Source organism: Oncorhynchus gorbuscha, unplaced genomic scaffold, assembly GCF_021184085.1.
Source record: "Oncorhynchus gorbuscha isolate QuinsamMale2020 ecotype Even-year unplaced genomic scaffold, OgorEven_v1.0 Un_scaffold_2047, whole genome shotgun sequence".
NCBI classification, from domain to species: Eukaryota; Metazoa; Chordata; class Actinopteri; order Salmoniformes; family Salmonidae; genus Oncorhynchus; species Oncorhynchus gorbuscha.
The window spans coordinates 51,492-75,388 of record NW_025746653.1 but is presented as its reverse complement, the minus strand read 5'-3'; the positions used below and the strand labels follow the sequence as shown (position 1 = coordinate 75,388).

The following is a 23,897-nucleotide window of genomic DNA, read 5'->3' as shown; positions in this document are numbered from 1 at the left end:
GAGTTTGGGCTAAGTGAAGTGATGGGTTTGGAGTTTGGGATAAGTGAAGTGATGGGTTTGGAGTTTGGGCTAAGTGAAGTGATGGGTTTGGGTTAAGTGAAGTGATGGGTTTGGGCTAAGTGAAGTGATGGGTTTGGAGTTTGGGCTAAGTGAAGTGATGGGTTTGGGTTAAGTGAAGTGATGGGTTTGGGCTAAGTGAAGTGATGGGTTTGGAGTTTGGGCTAAGTGAAGTGATGGGTTTGGAGTTTGGGCTAAGTGAAGTGATGGGTTTGGAGTTTGGGCTAAATGAAGTGATGGGTTTGGAGTTTGGGCTAAGTGAAGTGATGGGTTAGGAGTTTGGGCTAAGTGAAGTGATGTGTTTGGAGTTTGGGATAAGTGAAGTGATGGGTTTGGAGTTTGGGCTAAGTGAAGTGATGGGTTTGGGCTAAGTGAAGTGATGGGTTTGGGCTAAGTGAAGTGATGGGTTTGGAGTTTGGGCTAAGTGAAGTGATGGGTTTGGGCTAAGTGAAGTGATGGGTTTGGAGTTTGGGCTAAATGAAGTGATGGGTTTGGAGTTTGGGCTAAGTGAAGTGATGGGTTTGGAGTTTGGGATAAGTGAAGTGATGGGTTTGGAGTTTGGGCTAAGTGAAGTGATGGGTTTGGAGTTTGGGCTAAGTGAAGTGATGGGTTTGGGTTAAGTGAAGTGATGGGTTTGGGCTAAGTGAAGTGATGGGTTTGGGCTAAGTGAAGTGATGGGTTTGGAGTTTGGGCTAAATGAAGTGATGGGTTTGGAGTTTGGGCTAAGTGAAGTGATGGGTTTGGAGTTTGGGAAAAGTGAAGTGATGGGTTTGGAGTTTGGGCTAAGTGAAGTGATGGGTTTGGAGTTTGGGCTAAGTGAAGTGATGGGTTTGGGTTAATAAGTGAAGTGATGGGTTTGGGCTAAGTGAAGTGATGGGTTTGGAGTTTGGGCTAAATGAAGTGATGGGTTTGGAGTTTGGGCTAAGTGAAGTGATGGGTTTGGAGTTTGGGCTAAATGAAGTGATGGGTTTGGAGTTTGGGCTAAGTGAAGTGATGGGTTTGGAGTTTGGGCTAAGTGAAGTGATGGGTTTGGAGTTTGGGCTAAGTGAAGTGATGGGTTTGGAGTTTGGGCTAAGTGAAGTGATGGGTTTGGAGTTTGGGATAAGTGAAGTGATGGGTTTGGAGTTTGGGATAAGTGAAGTGATGGGTTTGGAGTTTGGGATAAGTGAAGTGATGGGTTTGGGCTAAGTGAAGTGATGGGTTTGGAGTTTGGGCTAAGTGAAGTGATGGGTTTGGAGTTTGGGATAAGTGAAGTGATGGGTTTGGAGTTTGGGCTAAGTGAAGTGATGGGTTTGGGTTAAGTGAAGTGATGGGTTTGGGCTAAGTGAAGTGATGGGTTTGGAGTTTGGGCTAAGTGAAGTGATGGGTTTGGGTTAAGTGAAGTGATGGGTTTGGGTTAAGTGAAGTGATGGGTTTGGAGTTTGGGCTAAGTAAAGTGATGCGTTTGCAGTTTGGGCTAAGTGAAGTGATGGGTTTGGAGTTTGGGCTAAATGAAGTGATGGGTTTGGAGTTTGGGCTAAGTGAAGTGATGGGTTAGGAGTTTGGGCTAAGTGAAGTGATGGTTTGGAGTTTGGGATAAGTGAAGTGATGGGTTTGGAGTTTGGGCTAAGTGAAGTGATGGGTTTGGGCTAAGTGAAGTGATGGGTTTGGGCTAAGTGAAGTGATGGGTTTGGAGTTTGGGCTAAGTGAAGTGATGGGTTTGGGCTAAGTGAAGTGATGGGTTTGGAGTTTGGGCTAAATGAAGTGATGGGTTTGGAGTTTGGGCTAAGTGAAGTGATGGGTTTGGAGTTTGGGATAAGTGAAGTGATGGGTTTGGAGTTTGGGCTAAGTGAAGTGATGGGTTTGGAGTTTGGGCTAAGTGAAGTGATGGGTTTGGGTTAAGTGAAGTGATGGGTTTGGGCTAAGTGAAATGATGGGTTTGGGCTAAGTGAAGTGATGGGTTTGGGTTAATAAGTGAAGTGATGGGTTTGGGCTAAGTGAAGTGATGGGTTTGGAGTTTGGGATAAGTGAAGTGATGGGTTTGGAGTTTGGGCTAAGTGAAGTGATGGGTTTGGAGTTTGGGCTAAGTGAAGTGATGGGTTTGGGTTAATAAGTGAAGTGATGGGTTTGGGCTAAGTGAAGTGATGGGTTTGGAGTTTGGGCTAAGTGAAGTGATGGGTTTGGGTTAAGTGAAGTGATGGGTTTGGGCTAAGTGAAGTGATGGGTTTGGAGTTTGGGCTAAATGAAGTGATGGGTTTAGAGTTTGGGCTAGGTGAAGTGATGGGTTTGGAGTTTGGGCTAAGTGAAGTGATGGGTTTGGAGTTTGGGCTAAGTGAAGTGATGGGTTTGGAGTTTGGGCTAAGTGAAGTGATGGGTTTGGAGTTTGGGCTAAGTGAAGTGATGGGTTTGGAGTTTGGGTTAAGGGAAGTGATGGGTTTGGAGTTTGGGCTAAGTGAAGTGATGGGTTTGACAGACAGACAGACAGACAGACAGACAGACAGACAGACAGACAGACAGACAGACAGACAGACAGACAGACAGACAGACAGACAGACAGACAGACAGACAGACAGACAGACTAAATACGTAACTGTAAGTGAAGTTAAGTATTTTTGGGCTAAGTGAAGTGATGGGTTTGGAGTTTGGGCTAAGTGAAGTGATGGGTTTGGGCTAAGTGAAGTGATGGGTTTGGAGTTTGGGCTAAGTGAAGTGATGGGTTTGGAGTTTGGGCTAAGTGAAGTGATGGGTTTGGAGTTTGGGATAAGTGAAGTGATGGGTTTGAAGTTTGGGCTAAGTGAAGTGATGGGTTTGGTTTAAGTGAAGTGATGGGTTTGGGCTAAGTGAAGTGATGGGTTTGGAGTTTGGGCTAAGTGAAGTGATGGGTTTGGGTTAAGTGAAGTGATGGGTTTGGGCTAAGTGAAGTGATGGGTTTGGAGTTTGGGCTAAGTGAAGTGATGGGTTTGGGCTAAGTGAAGTGATGGGGTTTGGAGTTTGGGCTAAGTGAAGTGATGGGTTTGGAGTTTGGGCTAAGTGAAGTGATGGGTTTGGAGTTTGGGCTGAGTGAAGTGATGGGTTTGGGCTAAGTGAAGTGATGGGTTTGGAGTTTGGGCTAAGTGAAGTGATGGGTTTGGAGTTTGGGCTAAGTGAAGTGATGGGTTTGGAGTTTGGGATAAGTGAAGTGATGGGTTTGGGTTAAGTGAAGTGATGGGTTTGGGCTAAGTGAAGTGATGGGTTTGGAGTTTGGGCTAAGTGAAGTGATGGGTTTGGGCTAAGTGAAGTGATGGGTTTGGAGTTTGGGCTAAGTGAAGTGATGGGGTTTGGAGTTTGGGCTAAGTGAAGTGGTGGGTTTGGGCTAAGTGAAGTGATGGGTTTGGAGTTTGGGCTAAGTGAAGTGATGGGTTTGGAGTTTGGGCTAAGTGAAGTGATGGGGTTTGGAGTTTGGGCTAAGTGAAGTGGTGGGTTTGGGCTAAGTGAAGTGATGGGTTTGGAGTTTGGGCTAAGTGAAGTGATGGGTTTGGAGTTTGGGATAAGTGAAGTGATGGGTTTGGCGTTTGGGCTAAGTGAAGTGATGGGTTTGGGTTAAGTGAAGTGATGGGTTTGGGCTAAGTGAAGTGATGGGTTTGGAGTTTGGGCTAAGTGAAGTGATGGGTTTGGGTTAAGTGAAGTGATGGGTTTGGGTTAAGTGAAGTGATGGGTTTGGAGTTTGGGCTAAGTGAAGTGATGCGTTTGCAGTTTGGGCTAAGTGAAGTGATGGGTTTGGAGTTTGGGCTAAATGAAGTGATGGGTTTGGAGTTTGGGCTAAGTGAAGTGATGGGTTTGGAGTTTGGGCTAAGTGAAGTGATGTGTTTGGAGTTTGGGATAAGTGAAGTGATGGGTTTGGAGTTTGGGCTAAGTGAAGTGATGGGTTTGGGCTAAGTGAAGTGATGGGTTTGGGCTAAGTGAAGTGATGGGTTTGGAGTTTGGGCTAAGTGAAGTGATGGGTTTGGGCTAAGTGAAGTGATGGGTTTGGAGTTTGGGCTAAATGAAGTGATGGGTTTGGAGTTTGGGCTAAGTGAAGTGATGGGTTTGGAGTTTGGGATAAGTGAAGTGATGGGTTTGGAGTTTGGGCTAAGTGAAGTGATGGGTTTGGAGTTTGGGCTAAGTGAAGTGATGGGTTTGGGTTAAGTGAAGTGATGGGTTTGGGCTAAGGAAATGATGGGTTTGGGCTAAGTGAAGTGATGGGTTTGGGTTAATAAGTGAAGTGATGGGTTTGGGCTAAGTGAAGTGATGGGTTTGGAGTTTGGGATAAGTGAAGTGATGGGTTTGGAGTTTGGGCTAAGTGAAGTGATGGGTTTGGAGTTTGGGCTAAGTGAAGTGATGGGTTTGGGTTAATAAGTGAAGTGATGGGTTTGGGCTAAGTGAAGTGATGGGTTTGGAGTTTGGGCTAAGTGAAGTGATGGGTTTGGGTTAAGTGAAGTGATGGGTTTGGGCTAAGTGAAGTGATGGGTTTGGAGTTTGGGCTAAATGAAGTGATGGGTTTAGAGTTTGGGCTAGGTGAAGTGATGGGTTTGGAGTTTGGGCTAAGTGAAGTGATGGGTTTGGAGTTTGGGCTAAGTGAAGTGATGGGTTTGGAGTTTGGGCTAAGTGAAGTGATGGGTTTGGAGTTTGGGCTAAGTGAAGTGATGGGTTTGGAGTTTGGGTTAAGGGAAGTGATGGGTTTGGAGTTTGGGCTAAGTGAAGTGATGGGTTTGACAGACAGACAGACAGACAGACAGACAGACAGACAGACAGACAGACAGACAGACAGACAGACAGACAGACAGACAGACAGACAGACAGACAGACAGACAGACAGACTAAATACGTAACTGTAAGTGAAGTTAAGTATTTTTGGGCTAAGTGAAGTGATGGGTTTGGAGTTTGGGCTAAGTGAAGTGATGGGTTTGGGCTAAGTGAAGTGATGGGTTTGGAGTTTGGGCTAAGAAGTGAAGTGATGGGTTTGGAGTTTGGGCTAAGTGAAGTGATGGGTTTGGAGTTTGGGATAAGTGAAGTGATGGGTTTGAAGTTTGGGCTAAGTTGATGGGTTTGGTTTAAGTGAAGTGATGGGTTTGGGCTAAGTGAAGTGATGGGTTTGGAGTTTGGGCTAAGTGAAGTGATGGGTTTGGGCTAAGTGAAGTGATGGGTTTGGAGTTTGGGCTAAATGAAGTGATGGGTTTGGAGTTTGGGCTAAGTGAAGTGATGGGTTTGGAGTTTGGGATAAGTGAAGTGATGGGTTTGGAGTTTGGGCTAAGTGAAGTGATGGGTTTGGAGTTTGGGCTAAGTGAAGTGATGGGTTTGGGTTAAGTGAAGTGATGGGTTTGGGCTAAGTGAAATGATGGGTTTGGGCTAAGTGAAGTGATGGGTTTGGGTTAATAAGTGAAGTGATGGGTTTGGGCTAAGTGAAGTGATGGGTTTGGAGTTTGGGATAAGTGAAGTGATGGGTTTGGGCTAAGTGAAGTGATGGGTTTGGAGTTTGGGCTAAGTGAAGTGATGGGTTTGGGTTAATAAGTGAAGTGATGGGTTTGGGCTAAGTGAAGTGATGGGTTTGGAGTTTGGGCTAAGTGAAGTGATGGGTTTGGGTTAAGTGAAGTGATGGGTTTGGGCTAAGTGAAGTGATGGGTTTGGAGTTTGGGCTAAATGAAGTGATGGGTTTAGAGTTTGGGCTAGGTGAAGTGATGGGTTTGGAGTTTGGGCTAAGTGAAGTGATGGGTTTGGAGTTTGGGCTAAGTGAAGTGATGGGTTTGGAGTTTGGGCTAAGTGAAGTAATGGGTTTGGAGTTTGGGCTAAGTGAAGTGATGGGTTTGGAGTTTGGGTTAAGGGAAGTGATGGGTTTGGAGTTTGGGCTAAGTGAAGTGATGGGTTTGACAGACAGACAGACAGACAGACAGACAGACAGACAGACAGACAGACAGACAGACAGACAGACAGACAGACAGACAGACAGACAGACAGACAGACAGACAGACAGACAGACAGACAGACAGACAGACAGACAGAAATACGTAACCGTAAGTGAATTAAGTATTTTTGGGCTAAGTGAAGTGATGGGTTTGGAGTTTGGGCTAAGTGAAGTGATGGGTTTGGGCTAAGTGAAGTGATGGGTTTGGAGTTTGGGCTAAGTGAAGTGATGGGTTTGGAGTTTGGGCTAAGTGAAGTGATGGGTTTGGAGTTTGGGATAAGTGAAGTGATGGGTTTGAAGTTTGGGCTAAGTGAAGTGATGGGTTTGGTTTAAGTGAAGTGATGGGTTTGGGCTAAGTGAAGTGATGGGTTTGGAGTTTGGGCTAAGTGAAGTGATGGGTTTGGGTTAAGTGAAGTGATGGGTTTGGGCTAAGTGAAGTGATGGGTTTGGAGTTTGGGCTAAGTGAAGTGATGGGTTTGGGCTAAGTGAAGTGATGGGGTTTGGAGTTTGGGCTAAGTGAAGTGATGGGTTTGGAGTTTGGGCTAAGTGAAGTGATGGGTTTGGAGTTTGGGCTAAGTGAAGTGATGGGTTTGGGTTAATAAGTGAAGTGATGGGTTTGGGCTAAGTGAAGTGATGGGTTTGGAGTTTGGGCTAAATGAAGTGATGGGTTTGGAGTTTGGGATAAGTGAAGTGATGGGTTTGGAGTTTGGGATAAGTGAAGTGATGGGTTTGGGCTAAGTGAAGTGATGGGTTTGGAGTTTGGGCTAAGTGAAGTGATGGGTTTGGAGTTTGGGATAAGTGAAGTGATGGGTTTGGCGTTTGGGCTAAGTGAAGTGATGGGTTTGGGTTAAGTGAAGTGATGGGTTTGGGCTAAGTGAAGTGATGGGTTTGGAGTTTGGGCTAAGTGAAGTGATGGGTTTGGGTTAAGTGAAGTGATGGGTTTGGGTTAAGTGAAGTGATGGGTTTGGAGTTTGGGCTAAGTGAAGTGATGCGTTTGGAGTTTGGGCTAAGTGAAGTGATGGGTTTGGAGTTTGGGCTAAATGAAGTGATGGGTTTGGAGTTTGGGCTAAGTGAAGTGATGGGTTAGGAGTTTGGGCTAAGTGAAGTGATGTGTTTGGAGTTTGGGATAAGTGAAGTGATGGGTTTGGAGTTTGGGCTAAGTGAAGTGATGGGTTTGGGCTAAGTGAAGTGATGGGTTTGGGCTAAGTGAAGTGATGGGTTTGGAGTTTGGGCTAAGTGAAGTGATGGGTTTGGGCTAAGTGAAGTGATGGGTTTGGAGTTTGGGCTAAATGAAGTGATGGGTTTGGAGTTTGGGCTAAGTGAAGTGATGGGTTTGGAGTTTGGGATAAGTGAAGTGATGGGTTTGGAGTTTGGGCTAAGTGAAGTGATGGGTTTGGAGTTTGGGCTAAGTGAAGTGATGGGTTTGGGTTAAGTGAAGTGATGGGTTTGGGCTAAGTGAAGTGATGGGTTTGGGCTAAGTGAAGTGATGGGTTTGGAGTTTGGGCTAAATGAAGTGATGGGTTTGGAGTTTGGGCTAAGTGAAGTGATGGGTTTGGAGTTTGGGAAAAGTGAAGTGATGGGTTTGGAGTTTGGGCTAAGTGAAGTGATGGGTTTGGAGTTTGGGCTAAGTGAAGTGATGGGTTTGGGTTAATAAGTGAAGTGATGTTTTTGGGCTAAGTGAAGTGATGGGTTTGGAGTTTGGGCTAAATGAAGTGATGGGTTTGGAGTTTGGGCTAAGTGAAGTGATGGGTTTGGAGTTTGGGCTAAATGAAGTGATGGGTTTGGAGTTTGGGCTAAGTGAAGTGATGGGTTTGGAGTTTGGGCTAAGTGAAGTGATGGGTTTGGAGTTTGGGCTAAGTGAAGTGATGGGTTTGGAGTTTGGGCTAAGTGAAGTGATGGGTTTGGAGTTTGGGATAAGTGAAGTGATGGGTTTGGAGTTTGGGATAAGTGAAGTGATGGGTTTGGAGTTTGGGATAAGTGAAGTGATGGGTTTGGGCTAAGTGAAGTGATGGGTTTGGAGTTTGGGCTAAGTGAAGTGATGGGTTTGGAGTTTGGGATAAGTGAAGTGATGGGTTTGGAGTTTGGGCTAAGTGAAGTGATGGGTTTGGGTTAAGTGAAGTGATGGGTTTGGGCTAAGTGAAGTGATGGGTTTGGAGTTTGGGCTAAGTGAAGTGATGGGTTTGGGTTAAGTGAAGTGATGGGTTTGGGCTAAGTGAAGTGATGGGTTTGGAGTTTGGGCTAAGTGAAGTGATGGGTTTGGAGTTTGGGCTAAGTGAAGTGATGGGTTTGGAGTTTGGGCTAAATGAAGTGATGGGTTTGGAGTTTGGGCTAAGTGAAGTGATGGGTTTGGAGTTTGGGCTAAGTGAAGTGATGGGTTTGGGATAAGTGAAGTGATGGGTTTGGAGTTTGGGCTAAGTGAAGTGATGGGTTTGGGTTTGGGCTAAGTGAAGTGATGGGTTTGGGCTAAGTGAAGTGATGGGTTTGGAGTTTGGGCTAAGTGAAGTTTTGGGCTAAGTGAAGTGATGGGTTTGGAGTTTGGGCTAAATGAAGTGATGGGTTTGGAGTTTGATGGGTTTGGAGTTTGGGATAAGTGAAGTGATGGGTTTGGAGTTTGGGCTAAGTGAAGTGATGGGTTTGGAGTTTGGGCTAAGTGAAGTGATGGGTTTGGGTTAAGTGAAGTGATGGGTTTGGGCTAAGTGAAATGATGGGTTTGGGCTAAGTGAAGTGATGGGTTTGGGTTAATAAGTGAAGTGATGGGTTTGGGCTAAGTGAAGTGATGGGTTTGGAGTTTGGGATAAGTGAAGTGATGGGTTTGGAGTTTGGGCTAAGTGAAGTGATGGGTTTGGAGTTTGGGCTAAGTGAAGTGATGGGTTTGGGTTAATAAGTGAAGTGATGGGTTTGGGCTAAGTGAAGTGATGGGTTTGGAGTTTGGGCTAAGTGAAGTGATGGGTTTGGGTTAAGTTGGGTTTGGGCTAAGTGAAGTGATGGGTTTGGAGTTTGGGCTAAATGAAGTGATGGGTTTAGAGTTTGGGCTAGGTGAAGTGATGGGTTTGGAGTTTGGGCTAAGTGAAGTGATGGGTTTGGAGTTTGGGCTAAGTGAAGTGATGGGTTTGGAGTTTGGGCTAAGTGAAGTGATGGGTTTGGAGTTTGGGCTAAGTGAAGTGATGGGTTTGGAGTTTGGGTTAAGGGAAGTGATGGGTTTGGAGTTTGGGCTAAGTGAAGTGATGGGTTTGACAGACAGACAGACAGACAGACAGACAGACAGACAGACAGACAGACAGACAGACAGACAGACAGACAGACAGACAGACAGACAGACAGACAGACAGACTAAATACGTAACTGTAAGTGAAGTTAAGTATTTTTGGGCTAAGTGAAGTGATGGGTTTGGAGTTTGGGCTAAGTGAAGTGATGGGTTTGGGTTTGGGCTAAGTGAAGTGATGGGTTTGGAGTTTGGGCTAAGTGAAGTGATGGGTTTGGAGTTTGGGCTAAGTGAAGTGATGGGTTTGGAGTTTGGGATAAGTGAAGTGATGGGTTTGAAGTTTGGGCTAAGTGAAGTGATGGGTTTGGTTTAAGTGAAGTGATGGGTTTGGGCTAAGTGAAGTGATGGGTTTGGAGTTTGGGCTAAGTGAAGTGATGGGTTTGGGTTAAGTGAAGTGATGGGTTTGGGCTAAGTGAAGTGATGGGTTTGGAGTTTGGGCTAAGTGAAGTGATGGGTTTGGGCTAAGTGAAGTGATGGGTTTGGAGTTTGGGCTAAGTGAAGTGATGGGTTTGGAGTTTGGGCTAAGTGAAGTGATGGGTTTGGAGTTTGGGCTAAGTGAAGTGATGGGTTTGGGCTAAGTGAAGTGATGGGTTTGGAGTTTGGGCTAAGTGAAGTGATGGGTTTGGAGTTTGGGCTAAGTGAAGTGATGGGTTTGGAGTTTGGGCTAAGTGAAGTGATGGGTTTGGGTTAAGTGAAGTGATGGGTTTGGGCTAAGTGAAGTGATGGGTTTGGAGTTTGGGCTAAGTGAAGTGATGGGTTTGGGTTAAGTGAAGTGATGGGGTTTGGAGTTTGGGCTAAGTGAAGTGATGGGGTTTGGAGTTTGGGCTAAGTGAAGTGATGGGTTTGGGCTAAGTGAAGTGATGGGTTTGGAGTTTGGGCTAAGTGAAGTGATGGGTTTGGAGTTTGGGCTAAGTGAAGTGATGGGTTTGGAGTTTGGGCTAAGTGAAGTGGTGGGTTTGGGCTAAGTGAAGTGATGGGTTTGGAGTTTGGGCTAAGAAGTGATGGGTGAAGTGATGGGTTTGGAGTTTGGGATAAGTGAAGTGATGGGTTTGGAGTTTGGGCTAAGTGAAGTGATGGGTTTGGGTTAAGTGAAGTGATGGGTTTGGGCTAAGTGAAGTGATGGGTTTGGAGTTTGGGCTAAGTGAAGTGATGGGTTTGGGTTAAGTGAAGTGATGGGTTTGGGTTAAGTGAAGTGATGGGTTTGGAGTTTGGGCTAAGTGAAGTGATGGTTTGGAGTTTGGGCTAAGTGAAGTGATGGGTTTGGAGTTTGGGCTAAATGAAGTGATGGGTTTGGAGTTTGGGCTAAGTGAAGTGATGGGTTAGGAGTTTGGGCTAAGTGAAGTGATGGGTTTGGAGTTTGGGATAAGTGAAGTGATGGGTTTGGAGTTTGGGCTAAGTGAAGTGATGGGTTTGGGCTAAGTTGATGGGTTTGGGCTAAGTGAAGTGATGGGTTTGGAGTTTGGGCTAAGTGAAGTGATGGGTTTGGGCTAAGTGAAGTGATGGGTTTGGAGTTTGGGCTAAATGAAGTGATGGGTTTGGAGTTTGGGCTAAGTGAAGTGATGGGTTTGGAGTTTGGGATAAGTGAAGTGATGGGTTTGGAGTTTGGGCTAAGTGAAGTGATGGGTTTGGAGTTTGGGCTAAGTGAAGTGATGGGTTTGGGTTAAGTGAAGTGATGGGTTTGGGTTTGGGCTAAGTGAAATGATGGGTTTGGGCTAAGTGAAGTGATGGGTTTGGGTTAATAAGTGAAGTTGGGTTTGGGCTAAGTGAAGTGATGGGTTTGGAGTTTGGGATAAGTGAAGTGATGGGTTTGGAGTTTGGGCTAAGTGAAGTGATGGGTTTGGAGTTTGGGCTAAGTGAAGTGATGGGTTTGGGTTAAGTGAAGTGATGGGTTTGGGCTAAGTGAAGTGATGGGTTTGGAGTTTGGGCTAAGTGAAGTGATGGGTTTGGGTTAAGTGAAGTGATGGGTTTGGGCTAAGTGAAGTGATGGGTTTGGAGTTTGGGCTAAATGAAGTGATGGGTTTAGAGTTTGGGCTAAGTGAAGTGATGGGTTTGGAGTTTGGGCTAAGTGAAGTGATGGGTTTGGAGTTTGGGCTAAGTGAAGTGATGGGTTTGGAGTTTGGGCTAAGTGAAGTGATGGGTTTGGAGTTTGGGCTAAGTGAAGTGATGGGTTTGGAGTTTGGGTTAAGTGAAGTGATGGGTTTGGAGTTTGGGCTAAGTGAAGTGATGGGTTTGACAGACAGACAGACAGACAGACAGACAGACAGACAGACAGACAGACAGACAGACAGACAGACAGACAGACAGACAGACAGACAGACAGACAGACAGACAGACAGACAGACTAAATACGTAACTGTAAGTGAAGTTAAGTATTTTTTGGGCTAAGTGAAGTGATGGGTTTGGAGTTTGGGCTAAGTGAAGTGATGGGTTTGGGCTAAGTGAAGTGATGGGTTTGGAGTTTGGGCTAAGTGAAGTGATGGGTTTGGAGTTTGGGCTAAGTGAAGTGATGGGTTTGGAGTTTGGGATAAGTGAAGTGATGGGTTTGGAGTTTGGGCTAAGTGAAGTGATGGGTTTGGGTTAAGTGAAGTGATGGGTTTGGGCTAAGTGAAGTGATGGGTTTGGAGTTTGGGCTAAGTGAAGTGATGGGTTTGGGTTAAGTGAAGTGATGGGTTTGGGCTAAGTGAAGTGATGGGGTTTGGAGTTTGGGCTAAGTGAAGTGATGGGTTTGGGCTAAGTGAAGTGATGGGGTTTGGAGTTTGGGCTAAGTGAAGTGATGGGTTTGGAGTTTGGGCTAAGTGAAGTGATGGGTTTGGAGTTTGGGCTAAGTGAAGTGATGGGTTTGGGCTAAGTGAAGTGATGGGTTTGGAGTTTGGGCTAAAGTGAGTGATGGGTTTGGAGTTTGGGCTAAGTGAAGTGATGGGTTTGGAGTTTGGGATAAGTGAAGTGATGGGTTTGGAGTTTGGGCTAAGTGAAGTGATGGGTTTGGAGTTTGGGCTAAGTGAAGTGATGGGTTTGGGTTAAGTGAAGTGATGGGTTTGGGCTAAGTGAAGTGATGGGTTTGGAGTTTGGGCTAAGTGAAGTGATGGGTTTGGGCTAAGTGAAGTGATGGGTTTGGAGTTTGGGCTAAGTGAAGTGATGGGTTTGGGCTAAGTGAAGTGATGGGGTTTGGAGTTTGGGCTAAGTGAAGTGATGGGGTTTGGAGTTTGGGCTAAGTGAAGTGATGGGGTTTGGAGTTTGGGCTAAGTGAAGTGATGGGTTTGGAGTTTGGGCTAAGTGAAGTGATGGGTTTGGAGTTTGGGCTAAGTGAAGTGATGGGTTTGGAGTTTGGGCTAAGTGAAGTGATGGGATTTGGAGTTTGGGCTAAGTGAAGTGATGGGTTTGGAGTTTGGGCTATGTGAAGTGATGGGTTTGGAGTTTGGGCTATGTGAAGTGATGGGTTTGGAGTTTGGGCTATGTGAAATGATGAGTTTGGAGTTTGGGCTAAGTGAAGTGATGGGTTTGGAGTTTGGGCTAAGTGAAGTGATGGGTTTGGGTTAAGTGAAGTGATGGGTTTGGGCTAAGTGAAGTGATGGGTTTGGAGTTTGGGCTAAGTGAAGTGATGGGTTTGGGCTAAGTGAAGTGATGGGTTTGGAGTTTGGGCTAAGTGAAGTGATGGGTTTGGGCTAAGTGAAGTGATGGGGTTTGGAGTTTGGGCTAAGTGAAGTGATGGGGTTTGGAGTTTGGGCTAAGTGAAGTGATGGGGTTTGGAGTTTGGGCTAAGTGAAGTGGTGGGTTTGGAGTTTGGGCTAAGTGAAGTGATGGGTTTGGAGTTTGGGCTAAGTGAAGTGATGGAGTTTGGAGTTTGGGCTAAGTGAAGTGATGGGATTTGGAGTTTGGGCTAAGTGAAGTGATGGGTTTGGAGTTTGGGCTATGTGAAGTGGTGGGTTTGGAGTTTGGGCTATGTGAAGTGATGGGTTTGGAGTTTGGGCTATGTGAAGTGATGGGTTTGGAGTTTGGGCTAGGTGAAGTGGTGGGTTTGGAGTTTGGGCTAAGTGAAGTGATGGCGTTTGGAGTTTGGGCTAAGTGAAGTGATGGGTTTGGAGTTTGGGCTAAGTGAAGTGATGGGTTTGGAGTTTCGGTTAAGTGAAGCTGCAATAGGCTGTTACCTGGAAAACACAGCCCCACTCGTCAAGCAGGACACACTTTCCTTTTCACACAGCGACAGTAGTATTCTGTTAAACACACACACACACAGCGTGAGTTCTCAGCTCCATGCTCCCATGGTGAGACCGGTGCTGGTGTATTAATAACAGAAGCCCAATTCCTGTGGGAGAGAGAATTAGACCCTGTCAGATCCCTCAGAGCTGCCGCTTCATAAAGGCCCAGGAATAAGAGGGAGCGAGGATGAAGGGAGGGGAAGGAGGGAGGACAGGAGAACAGGTAGCAATTTACAGCAACAGAATCTGTTACCACGGCTCTCTTGGCTCCAGGATGTTTGATTGTACCTCTCATCTAAACGCAGGCTTAAGCCCACTGTGTCTGACTCTGTGTACATGAGAACCTTTGGAAACCCTCCTCAATCTAATGTTCTGTTCATCATTGGAACAATCCTATTCTGGTTTTATGGGAAATGTTTATACCTATCAAGTCAATGCACCAGCACAGTAAGCAAATAAAATGTTTATACCTATCAAGTCAATGCACCAGCACAGTAAGCAAATAAAATGTTTATACCTATCAAGTCAATGCACCAGCACAGTAAGCAAATAAAATGTTTATACCTATCAAGTCAATGCACCAGCACAGTAAGCAAATAAAATGTTTATACCTATCAAGTCAATGCACCAGCACAGTAAGCAAATAAAATGTTTATACCTATCAAGTCAATGCACCAGCACAGTAAGGGTCTTAAAACGTTTTGCAATTTACAACAACAGATAGCTGGGTTGTCATGAGCTGCCATGGCCTGTTATGACAGCATTATGTTGTGATAGATGTTCATTAAGAGGCCTTTATTACGGTGAAGGGAATCCATCAGGCTCACCGTCTTAGACTTCCTCTGTCTGTTGTTAAGTGCTGCAGAAGGGGGCCATTTCTTGATTGCTGAATAGAGAGGTAAGCTTTGATGCTGATGCAAGAGTTTCTGTTGGGTTTTTTTGGTGGATGAGGAGGGATGCTGATTAGGAGATGGAGGAGAGAGAGGGGGAGAAGGAGATGGAGGAGAGAGAGGGGAGAAGGAGATGGAGGAGAGAGGGAGAGAAGAGAGATGGTGGAGAGAGGAGATGATGAGAGAGAGGGAGAGAGAGGGAGAAGGAGATGGAGGAGAGGAGGAGGAGAGAAAGAGGGAGAGGAGGAAGGAGAGAGAGGAGAGAGGAGGAGATGGAGAAGAGGAGGAGAGAGGAGAGAAAGGGAGGAGCGAGGAGGAGAGAGGAGAAGGAGAAGGAGATGGTGGAGAGAGGAGGAGAGAGGAGAGGAGAAGAGATGGAGGAGAGGAGATGGTGGAAGGAGAGAGGGAGGAGCGCAGAGGAGAGAGGGAGAAGGAGCTGGTGGAGAGAGGAGGAGAGTGAGAGAGAGAAGGAGATGGTGGAGAGAGGAGGAGAGTGAGAGGAAGAAGGAGATGGTGGAGAGAGGAGGAGAGAGAGAGGGAGAAGGAGATGGTGGAGAGAGGAGGAGAGAGAGAGAGAGGGAGAATGAGATGGTGGAAAGAGGAGGAGAGAGAGGGAGAAGGAGATGGTGGAGAGAGGAGGAGAGAGAGAGAGGGAGAAGGAGATGGTGGAGAGGAGGAGGAGAGAGGGAGAAGGAGATGGTGGAAAGAGGGAGAGAGAGAGGGAGAAGGAGATGGTGGAGAGAGGAGAGAGAGAGGGAGAAGGAGATGGTGGAGAGAGGAGGAGAGGGAGAAGGAGATGGTGGAGAGAGGGGAGAAGGAGATGGTGGAAAGAGAGGAGGAGAGGAGAGAGGGAGAAGGAGATGGTGGAGAGAGGAGGAGAGAGAGAGAGAGAAGAGATGGTGGAAAGGAGAGAGGGAGAGAGATGGTGGAGAGAGGAGAGAGAGGGAGAGGAGATGGTGGAGGAGAGAGAGAGAGGAAGGAGATGGTGGAGAGAGGAGGAGAGAGAGAGGGAGAAGGAGATGGTGGAGAGAGGAGGAGAGAGAGAGGGAGAATGAGATGGTGGAGAGAGGAGGAGAGAGAGAGGGAGAAGGAGATGGTGGAGAGGAGGAGGAGAGAGAGGAGAAGGAGATGGTGGAGAGAGGAGGAGAGAGAGAGTGAGAAGGAGATGGTGGAGAGAGGAGGAGAGAGAGAGAGGGAGAAGGAGATGGTGGAGAGAGGAGGAGAGAGAGGGAGAAGAGGTGGAGAGAGGGAGAAGGAGATGGTGGAAGATGGTGGAGGAGGAGGAGAGAGAGGTGGAGAGAGAGAGAGAGAGGGAGAAGGAGATGGTGGAGAGAGGAGGAGAGAGAGGGGAGAAGGAGATGGTGGAAGAGAGGAGAGAGAGAGGGAGATGATGGTGGAGAGGGAGGAGAAGAAGGAGATGGTGGAGAGAGAGGAGAGAGAGGAGAAGGAGATGGTGGAGAGAGAAGAGAGAGAGAGGAGAGAAGGAGATGGTGGAGAGAGGAGGAGATAGAGAGGGAGAAGGAGATGGTGGAGAGAGGAGGAGAGAGAGGAAGAAGGAGATGGTGGAGAGAGGAGGGAGGAGAGAGAGGAGGAGGAGATGGAGGAGAGAGAGGAGAAGGAGATGGTGGAGAGAGGAGGAGAGGAGGAGAGGAGAGAAGGAGATGGTGGAGAGAGGAGGAGAAGGAGATGGAGGAGAGAGTTCCATCAGAAGGAGATGGTGGAGAGAGGAGGAGCGAGGAGGAGAAAGTTCCATCAATGAGAAGGAGATGGTGGAGAAGGACCAAAATAATCTCCATCAATGTAGTAAAGATGTCTGCTATCACAGAGCCTCAAAAATGATGAATTAATTATACAGTTCCATTATAAAATGATCAGATGAATTAGATTCCATCAATTGTAAACAATCAATCGTAAACGATCGTAAACGAATTAGATTATACAGTTCCATCAATCGTAAACGATCAGATGAATTAGATTATACAGTTCCATCAATCGTAAACGATCAGATGAGTTGTGGGTATGACAACTCATGCAGGGTGTTGGTGTGTACGCAATACGCATGGCCCCTCTCTTATCATCAGTCTTACAGTGGAGACCATGCTGACACAGTGGAGACCCTGCTGACACAGTGGAGACCCTGCTGACACAGTGGAGACCCTGCTGACACAGTGGAGACCCTGCTGACACAGTGGAGACCCTTCTGACACAGTGGAGACCCTGCTGACACAGTGGAGACCCTGACACAGTGGAGACCCTGACACCAGTGACACAGTGGAGACCCTGCTGACACAGTGGAGACCCTTCTGACACAGTGGTAGCTGCCATGCTGACTAGACCCTGCTGAAAGTTCCATGCTGACACAGTGGAGACCCTGACAGTGGAGACACCAGTCCAGACACAGTGGACCCTGCTGACACTGGAGACCCTGTTGACTTAATCTGCTGACACAGTGGAGATCCTGTTGACACAGTGGAGACCATGCTGACACAGTGGAGACCCTGCTGACACAGTGGAGACCCTGTTGACACAGTGGAGACCCTCTGACACAGTGCGGACCCTGTTGACACAGTGGAGACCCTTCTGACACAGTGGTAGCTGCCACCTCTAGAGTGAAAGTTCTGCCCCAGTCAAACACTCATAATCTTGACTGGAAAGATTTGGAATTGGTCCACCTGCTCACTGCCGTGTCTCAGAATGCCTGCCCCAAAAATCATATAAAGAGAGGCCAAGTTCAGTCTATACAAGACACTTCTGTTAAGAGAGAGAGGGGAGAGAGAGAGGGAGAGACTCTAACACTCACTAGGCTCCCTTGTGCCTCTGCAACAATACCTCAGAGAGGACTATCAATCCTCTCACAATCCTAGCTGTTCCTATCTTCTATCCGTTCCATAGGAAGCCGTAAACCAGAGATGACTTAGAATGGAATTATAATAATGAGACAGCATTTGCTAGGCCTGAATATTCTCTCTAAGAAAAATACAAAGCCAAAATACACATTTATTGCTAAACTTAACTTCAGCCTTCTGGGGACATTTATAATGTTAAGAAGGATGGATAGCTCTGGAATTGCATCTGTTGCTACAGACTTATAGCCCCATCTGTTGCTACAGACTCTCTGCTGATTGAGAACCTCTCTGCTGACTGAGAACCTCTCTGCTGACTGAGAACCTCTCTGCTGATTGAGGACCTCTCTGCTGACTGAGAACCTCTCTGCTGATTGATTGGACCTCTCTGCTGACTGAGAACCTCTCTGCTGATGAGAACCTCTCTGAAGAACCTCTCTGCTGATTGAGGACCTGCTGATTGAGAACTGATTGAACCTCTCTGCTGATTGAGAACCTCTCTGCTGATTGAGAACCTCTCTGATTGAGAACCTCTCTGCTGATTGAGAACCTCTCTGCTGATTGAGAACCTGATTGAACCTCTCTGCTGATTGAGGACCTCTCTGCTGATTGAGATTGACCTCTCTGCTGAGGACCTTGATTGAGGACCTCTCTGCTGATTGAGAACCTCTCTGCTGATTGAGGACCTCTCTGCTGATTGAGAACCTCTCTGCTGATTGAGAACCTCTCTGCTGATTGAGGACCTCTCTGCTGATTGAGAACCTCTCTGCTGATTGAGAACCTCTCTGCTGATTGAGAACCTCTCTGCTGATTGAGAACCTCTGCTGATTGAACTTTCTGCTGATTGAGAACTGCTGATTGAGAACCTCTCTGCTGATTGAGGACCTCTCTGCTGATTGAGAACCTAACTGATTGAGAACCTCTCTGCTGATTGAGAACCTTGATTGAACCTCTCTGCTGATTGAGGACCTCTCTGCTGATTGAGAACCTCTCTGCTGATTGAGAACCTCTCTGCTGATTGAGAACCTCTCTGCTGATTGAGGACCTCTCTGCTGATTGAGGAACTCTCTGCTGATTGAGGACCTCTCTGCTGATTGAGAACCTCTCTGCTGATTGAGGACCTCTCTGCTGATTGAGAACCTCTCTGCTGATTGAGGACCTCTCTGCTGATTGAGGTTCTCTCTGCTGATTGAGGTTCTCTCTGCTGATTGAGAACCTCTCTGCTGATTGAGGACCTCTCTGCTGATTGAGGTTCTCTCTGCTGATTGAGAACCTCTCTGCTGATTGAGGACCTCTCTGCTGATTGAGGTTCTCTCTGCTGATTGAGAACCTCTCTGCTGATTGAGGACCTCTCTGCTGATTGAGGACCTCTCTGATTGATTGATTGAGACCTCTCTGCTGATTGATTGAGAACCTCTCTGCTGATTGAGAACCTCTCTGCTGATTGAGGACCTCTCTGCTGAATGAGAACCTCTCTGCTGATTGAGGACCTCTCTGCTGATTGAGGACCTCTCTGCTGATTGTGAACCTCTCTGCTGATTGAGATCTCTCTGCTGATTGAGAACCTCTCTGCTGATTGAGAACCTCTCTGCTGATTGAGGACCTCTCTGCTGATTGAGGATTGAGAACCTCTCTGCTGATTGAGGACCTCTCTGCTGATTGAGGACCTCTGCTTGAGGACTGATTGAGGAATTGAGAACCTCTCTGCTGATTGAGGACCTCTGCTGATTGAGGACCTCTGCTGATTGAGATTGAGGACCTCTCTGCTGATTGAGAACCTCTCTGCTGATTGAGGACCTCTGCTGATTGAGGACCTCTCTGTCGAGGACTGTGATTATTTTCCTTCAGTGTGCTTTGTATTCTCTTGAACTTTTTAAAGCTGTTTATTTTGTATTTTCTGGTGTATTCTCTGGGGTATTTTCTAGTGTATAAATTGTGTATAATTGTAAGATACAGGGTTCCCTTCTGAAAGAGACCTTGGTCTTAATGGGACTCCCTGTTAAAATAATAAATAATGAACACAACCATGAACACACAACTGAGCTATGGACAGAAAACTCTGAACATACAACTATGGCCAACCAAACACATTTCTGTTGATCTGAAGCTTTGTCTGAGGCCCCAGGGTCATCTCCAAGATCACTATAGACAAAAATACCATATAGCCCCAAATGTGATGGTACTTTTAGGTGAAAATGAATTACGCTTCTGGGCTTTCCTCTCTCCCAGACAACCCCAGAACATCCATAAAGTCCCATCTGAGATCCTAATGGTTCATTTCTCTGGGATAGAGGTTTCACCAGATTTATAGACCTGATAGCACCATTATCAGATTACTGGACAAGCCAAAGTACAGTAGACATTCATCTTTACATCACAATATTAACTCCAGAAATAGCATCTGGTAGAAGGCGTCCAGGGAAGACAGGAAGGATCAGATGTATTTTCTAAATGTCCGTTTTCTCTGACTGTGACGTCTCCAGAAAACACTGCAGTGAATCTCAACAGATCTCAATAGAGACTTGACAGTTGTCCCATGACAGCCCAGTACTATGTGTTCTGGGCATTAGAAACGGTTCATTTAGTGTCTGATGTGTTGGACTGTTGGAGTTGTGTTGTCTCCTAGTGGAAGATGTGGACTTTGGTATATGATACTAGGAGTTTCTTGGGCCCACATCCTCGTCAAAGTCACGAGGCCCGCCCCAATGGACCTGCTCTTTTCCTGCTGCCAGCTCAATGGCAACGGAACACCCACTGATGACAGCACACACAGACACTTAGGCAGCTTAGCACTGGCTAGTGACACTGTATGTCTCCATGTGATGAAATAACTATGCTTTTTCCATTCTATTGGACAGACAGGTTTAGTAATACTCTATCTCTCACAGCATCCATTATGCATTATGTGAAAGCATACAGGGACAAATGGACTACTCTTGTTGCTAACGGGTACACGAGTGGTCTATTTGTGGTATTGTGTGGCTCTGTTGATAGAGCATGGAGCTTGCAACCCCAGGGTTGTGGGTAAATTCCACGGGGGAACCGTACAAAGAATTTATGCACTCACTACTTTAAGCCGTTCTGGATAAGAGTGTCTGTTAAATGACTAAAATGTAAATGCCAAGTGCTGTTATTCTGTCTGGATACGTCTGTTCACCTGCTTTAGCAACAATCGTCCTGGTTCTGCTCAAGATTAGCTTGAGGTTGCTCACTGTGCACACTATGCAAATGTTTAGCATGATATTTCACTGAAGTACAAGCTCAATGTCATTTCCTGCCTCCTGTAATCACATCAAATCACTCTACACAGAGAGCATGTTATGGGACCGGGACAACATTTAAACTGTCAAAATGTCAGCCAATGTCAGGCTGATGAGTGTGATTAGTGGACAGAGTTGACACCCAGTCTCTCTCCCTGTGTCTGTTCCAGGTCAGTGTCCCGTCGGCTGGGTCTAACCGTCTTCCAGAGGGTGTATAACTACCTGAAGGGAGCCAGGGAGAGGCAGGAGGATGAGGGGAGCATCAGACAGGCCCTCAGCAGCCTGGTGGAGAGGCCCAGTGATGGCTTTGAAGTGGACCAACTACTGTACTACGAGGAGCAGCTCCAGGGAGCCAGAGAGGGAGCCAGAGAGGGAGCCAGAGAGGGAGACAGAGAGGGAGACAGAGAGGGAGCCAGAGAGGGAGACAGAGAGGGAGACAGAGAGGGAGACAGAGAGGGAGACAGAGAGGGAGCCTGGTGAAAAACATGTCTGACACTGACTAACCTGCGATCATGTTGCCTATCCAAACATTTCAGGAAGAGCACATCTTGTTGCTCTCCAGGACCAGGGTTGGTGACCTAGTAGATCAACAGAGATGACAGACATTTACTTCATGATAGACCAGGGTTGGTGACCTAGTAGATCAACAGAGATGACAGACATTTACTTCATGATAGACCAGGGTTGGTGACCTAGTAGATCAGCAGAGATGACAGACATTTACTTCATGATAGACCAGGGTTGGTGACCTAGTAGATCAGCAGAGATGACAGACATTTACTTCATGATAGACCAGGGTTGGTGACCTAGTAGATCAGCAGAGATGACAGACATTTACTTCATGATAGACCAGGGTTGGTGACCTAGTAGATCAGCAGAGATGACAGACATTTACTTCATGATAGACCAGGGTTGGTGACCTAGTAGATCAGCAGAGATGACAGACATTTACTTCATGATAGACCAGGGTTGGTGACCTAGTAGATCAGCAGAGATGACAGACATTACCTCATGATAGACCAGGGTTGGTGACCTAGTAGATCAGCAGAGATGACAGACATTTACTTCATGATAGACCAGGGTTGGTGACCTAGTAGATCAGCAGAGATGAAATCAATATTGACTATGATAGATAGATTTTTGGTGACCTAGTAGATCAGCAGAGATGACAGACATTTACTTCATGATAGACCAGGGTTGGTGACCTAGTAGATATCAACAGAGATGACAGACATTTACTTCATGATAGACCAGGGTTGGTGACCTAGTAGATCAACAGAGATGACAGACATTTACTTCATGATAGACCAGGGTTGGTGACCTAGTAGATCAGCAGAGATGACAGACATTTACTTCATGATAGACCAGGGTTGGTGACCTAGTAGATCAGCAGAGATGACAGACATTTACTTCATGATAGACCAGGGTTGGTGACCTAGTAGATCAGCAGAGATGACAGACATTTACTTCATGATAGTTATTTTCTTTTTGTTCTTCCTGTCATTTCCATCTAGAAGAACAAGTGATTCAATTAAATCAATATTGAATATTAGTGCATAGATTTTGGGCTAGTTTCTATCAGAATAGATGTTTTTGCGGTGTTAAAGGGGGAACTGCGGTAGAGCTGTCAAATATCCACAAGCAGCTCATTTCGTTAGCTTGATGCGACAATTTATTGCAACAAAAGCACCTGACATTATAAAGCGACAAATCCCATGCAGCAACGTTATAAGTTCATGCAGCAACGCTCAAACATGCGTGATGTTCAGGTGTACAGGGTCAAGGTAGGACAGATAGGGTCAGTAAAACCAGAAATGGGGAAAACTATCAGGTATGAATGTAAGACTCAGGCAATAGACAGGTCAAGGTAGGCAGGGGTCAGTAAACCAGAGGTGGGGCAACGGTACGGGATGGCAGGCAGGCTCAGGGTCAGGGTCAGGCAGGGGTCAGTAAACCAGAGATGGGGCAACGGTACGGGATGGCAGGCAGGCTCAGGGTCAAGGTAGGCAGGGGTCAGTAAACCAGAGGTGGGGCAACAGTACTGGACGGCAGGCAGGCTCAGGGTCAGGCAGAGTGGTCAGGCAGGTGGGCTCAGAGTCAGGACAGGCAAGGGTCAAAACCAGGAGGGCGAGAAAAAGAGAGACTGGGTGTCATGTTCTGACCATAGTTCTTTTGTGTTTTCCTTGTTTTAGTGTTGGTCAGGACGTGAGCTGGGTGGGAATTCTATGTTGTGTGTCTGGTTTGTCTATTTCTATGTTTGGCCTGATATGGTTCTCAATCAGAGGCAGGTGTTAGTCATTGTCACTAATTGGGAACCATATTTAGGTAACCTGTTTTGTGTTGGGATTTGTGGGTGGTTGTTTCTTGTCTTTGTGTCTATGCACCAGATAAGACTGTGTTCAGTTTTCAAATGTATTGTTTTGTAGTTAGTTCATGTTAAGTGTCTCTTATTAAAGAACTCCAACCACGCTGCGGTTGGTCCGCCTCTCCTTCCCAGGAAGAAAGCCGTTATACTGGGAAAGGCAGGAGTTGAGAATAAAAACGCTGGTTGACTTGACAAACAAGACGAACTGGCAACAGGAAAACAGAGAACACAGGTATAAATACATGGGGGATAATGGGAAAGACACCTGGAGGGGGTTGGAGACAATTACAAAGACAGGTGAATCAGATCAGGGTGTGACAAAAACATGCATTAGCCGACACACTCTATCGCCGTTTTGAACTTCTAAGGCGGTAGGGATAATAAGGAGGCGAGTGGTTTGTTACACACAAGAGCAACCGCTCACCTACTGGTCAGCTCATACAGCAGTTACACCTCCAACACCACCAAAACATCTGCTATGCAGGTGTTTGCCAACGCAGGTTAACACTCAATCTGATTGAATTGAGGCCTTACTTTCATCAGCAGTGCTCAGTAGTTCGATATAAGCTTTATTAATGTAATGGCAAGGAGTATTTTAGTTGAATGCATTCAGTTGTGCAACTGACTAGGTTTCCGATTTCCCTATTTGATCTATCAGATGAATACGTTCCAACCTTTCATCTCCACACTGTGTGGATTTGTTTTTTTTGCTCTTTCATGTGAACCAGGAAACTCTCAGGAGTTCCCACAGTAACACCATATTAGTCTTGATCATCAAGCTGATGTTTTCGTTGTGTGGTTTCGTCAAAATAGGCTCCAAGATATGGAGACCAAAAATATCTTAACAATTGCATAAATCTGGAAATGATTGATGTTACCTGTCTGTATGTTCATAAAGCATACATGACACATCATAAACATGACATAACTATGAATTATGCTTCATAGCTCTGTAGTTCTCCAGAAATGGGATTACTGTAACTCTGTAAACTCATTAGAGACTATTGACTGTTTGATGACAACCAGGGAGAGAGTTCTTGTTCTTTCTCATCTCATATAATTCCCATTTCAGACACATATAGAATAATGGCTTCAATAAGAGGTGGTATTGATTAATCTGGGTGTGCA

The 23,897-nt window shown here is 46.2% G+C and overlaps 1 protein-coding gene across 1 annotated transcript in view; it reads left to right on the top strand.

Moving 5' to 3' along the window:
• Positions 1 to 21,502, top strand: part of LOC124024855 (serine/threonine-protein kinase Nek11-like) — a 34,726-nt gene extending 13,224 nt beyond the window's left edge. The window contains exon 3 of the mRNA XM_046338625.1: positions 20,575 to 21,502. Within this exon, the coding sequence (XP_046194581.1) occupies positions 20,575 to 20,884 (310 nt within the window). The 3' untranslated portion in view covers positions 20,885 to 21,502. The remainder of the gene's footprint in view (positions 1 to 20,574) is intronic.
• Positions 21,503 to 23,897: the final 2,395 nt, after the last annotated feature.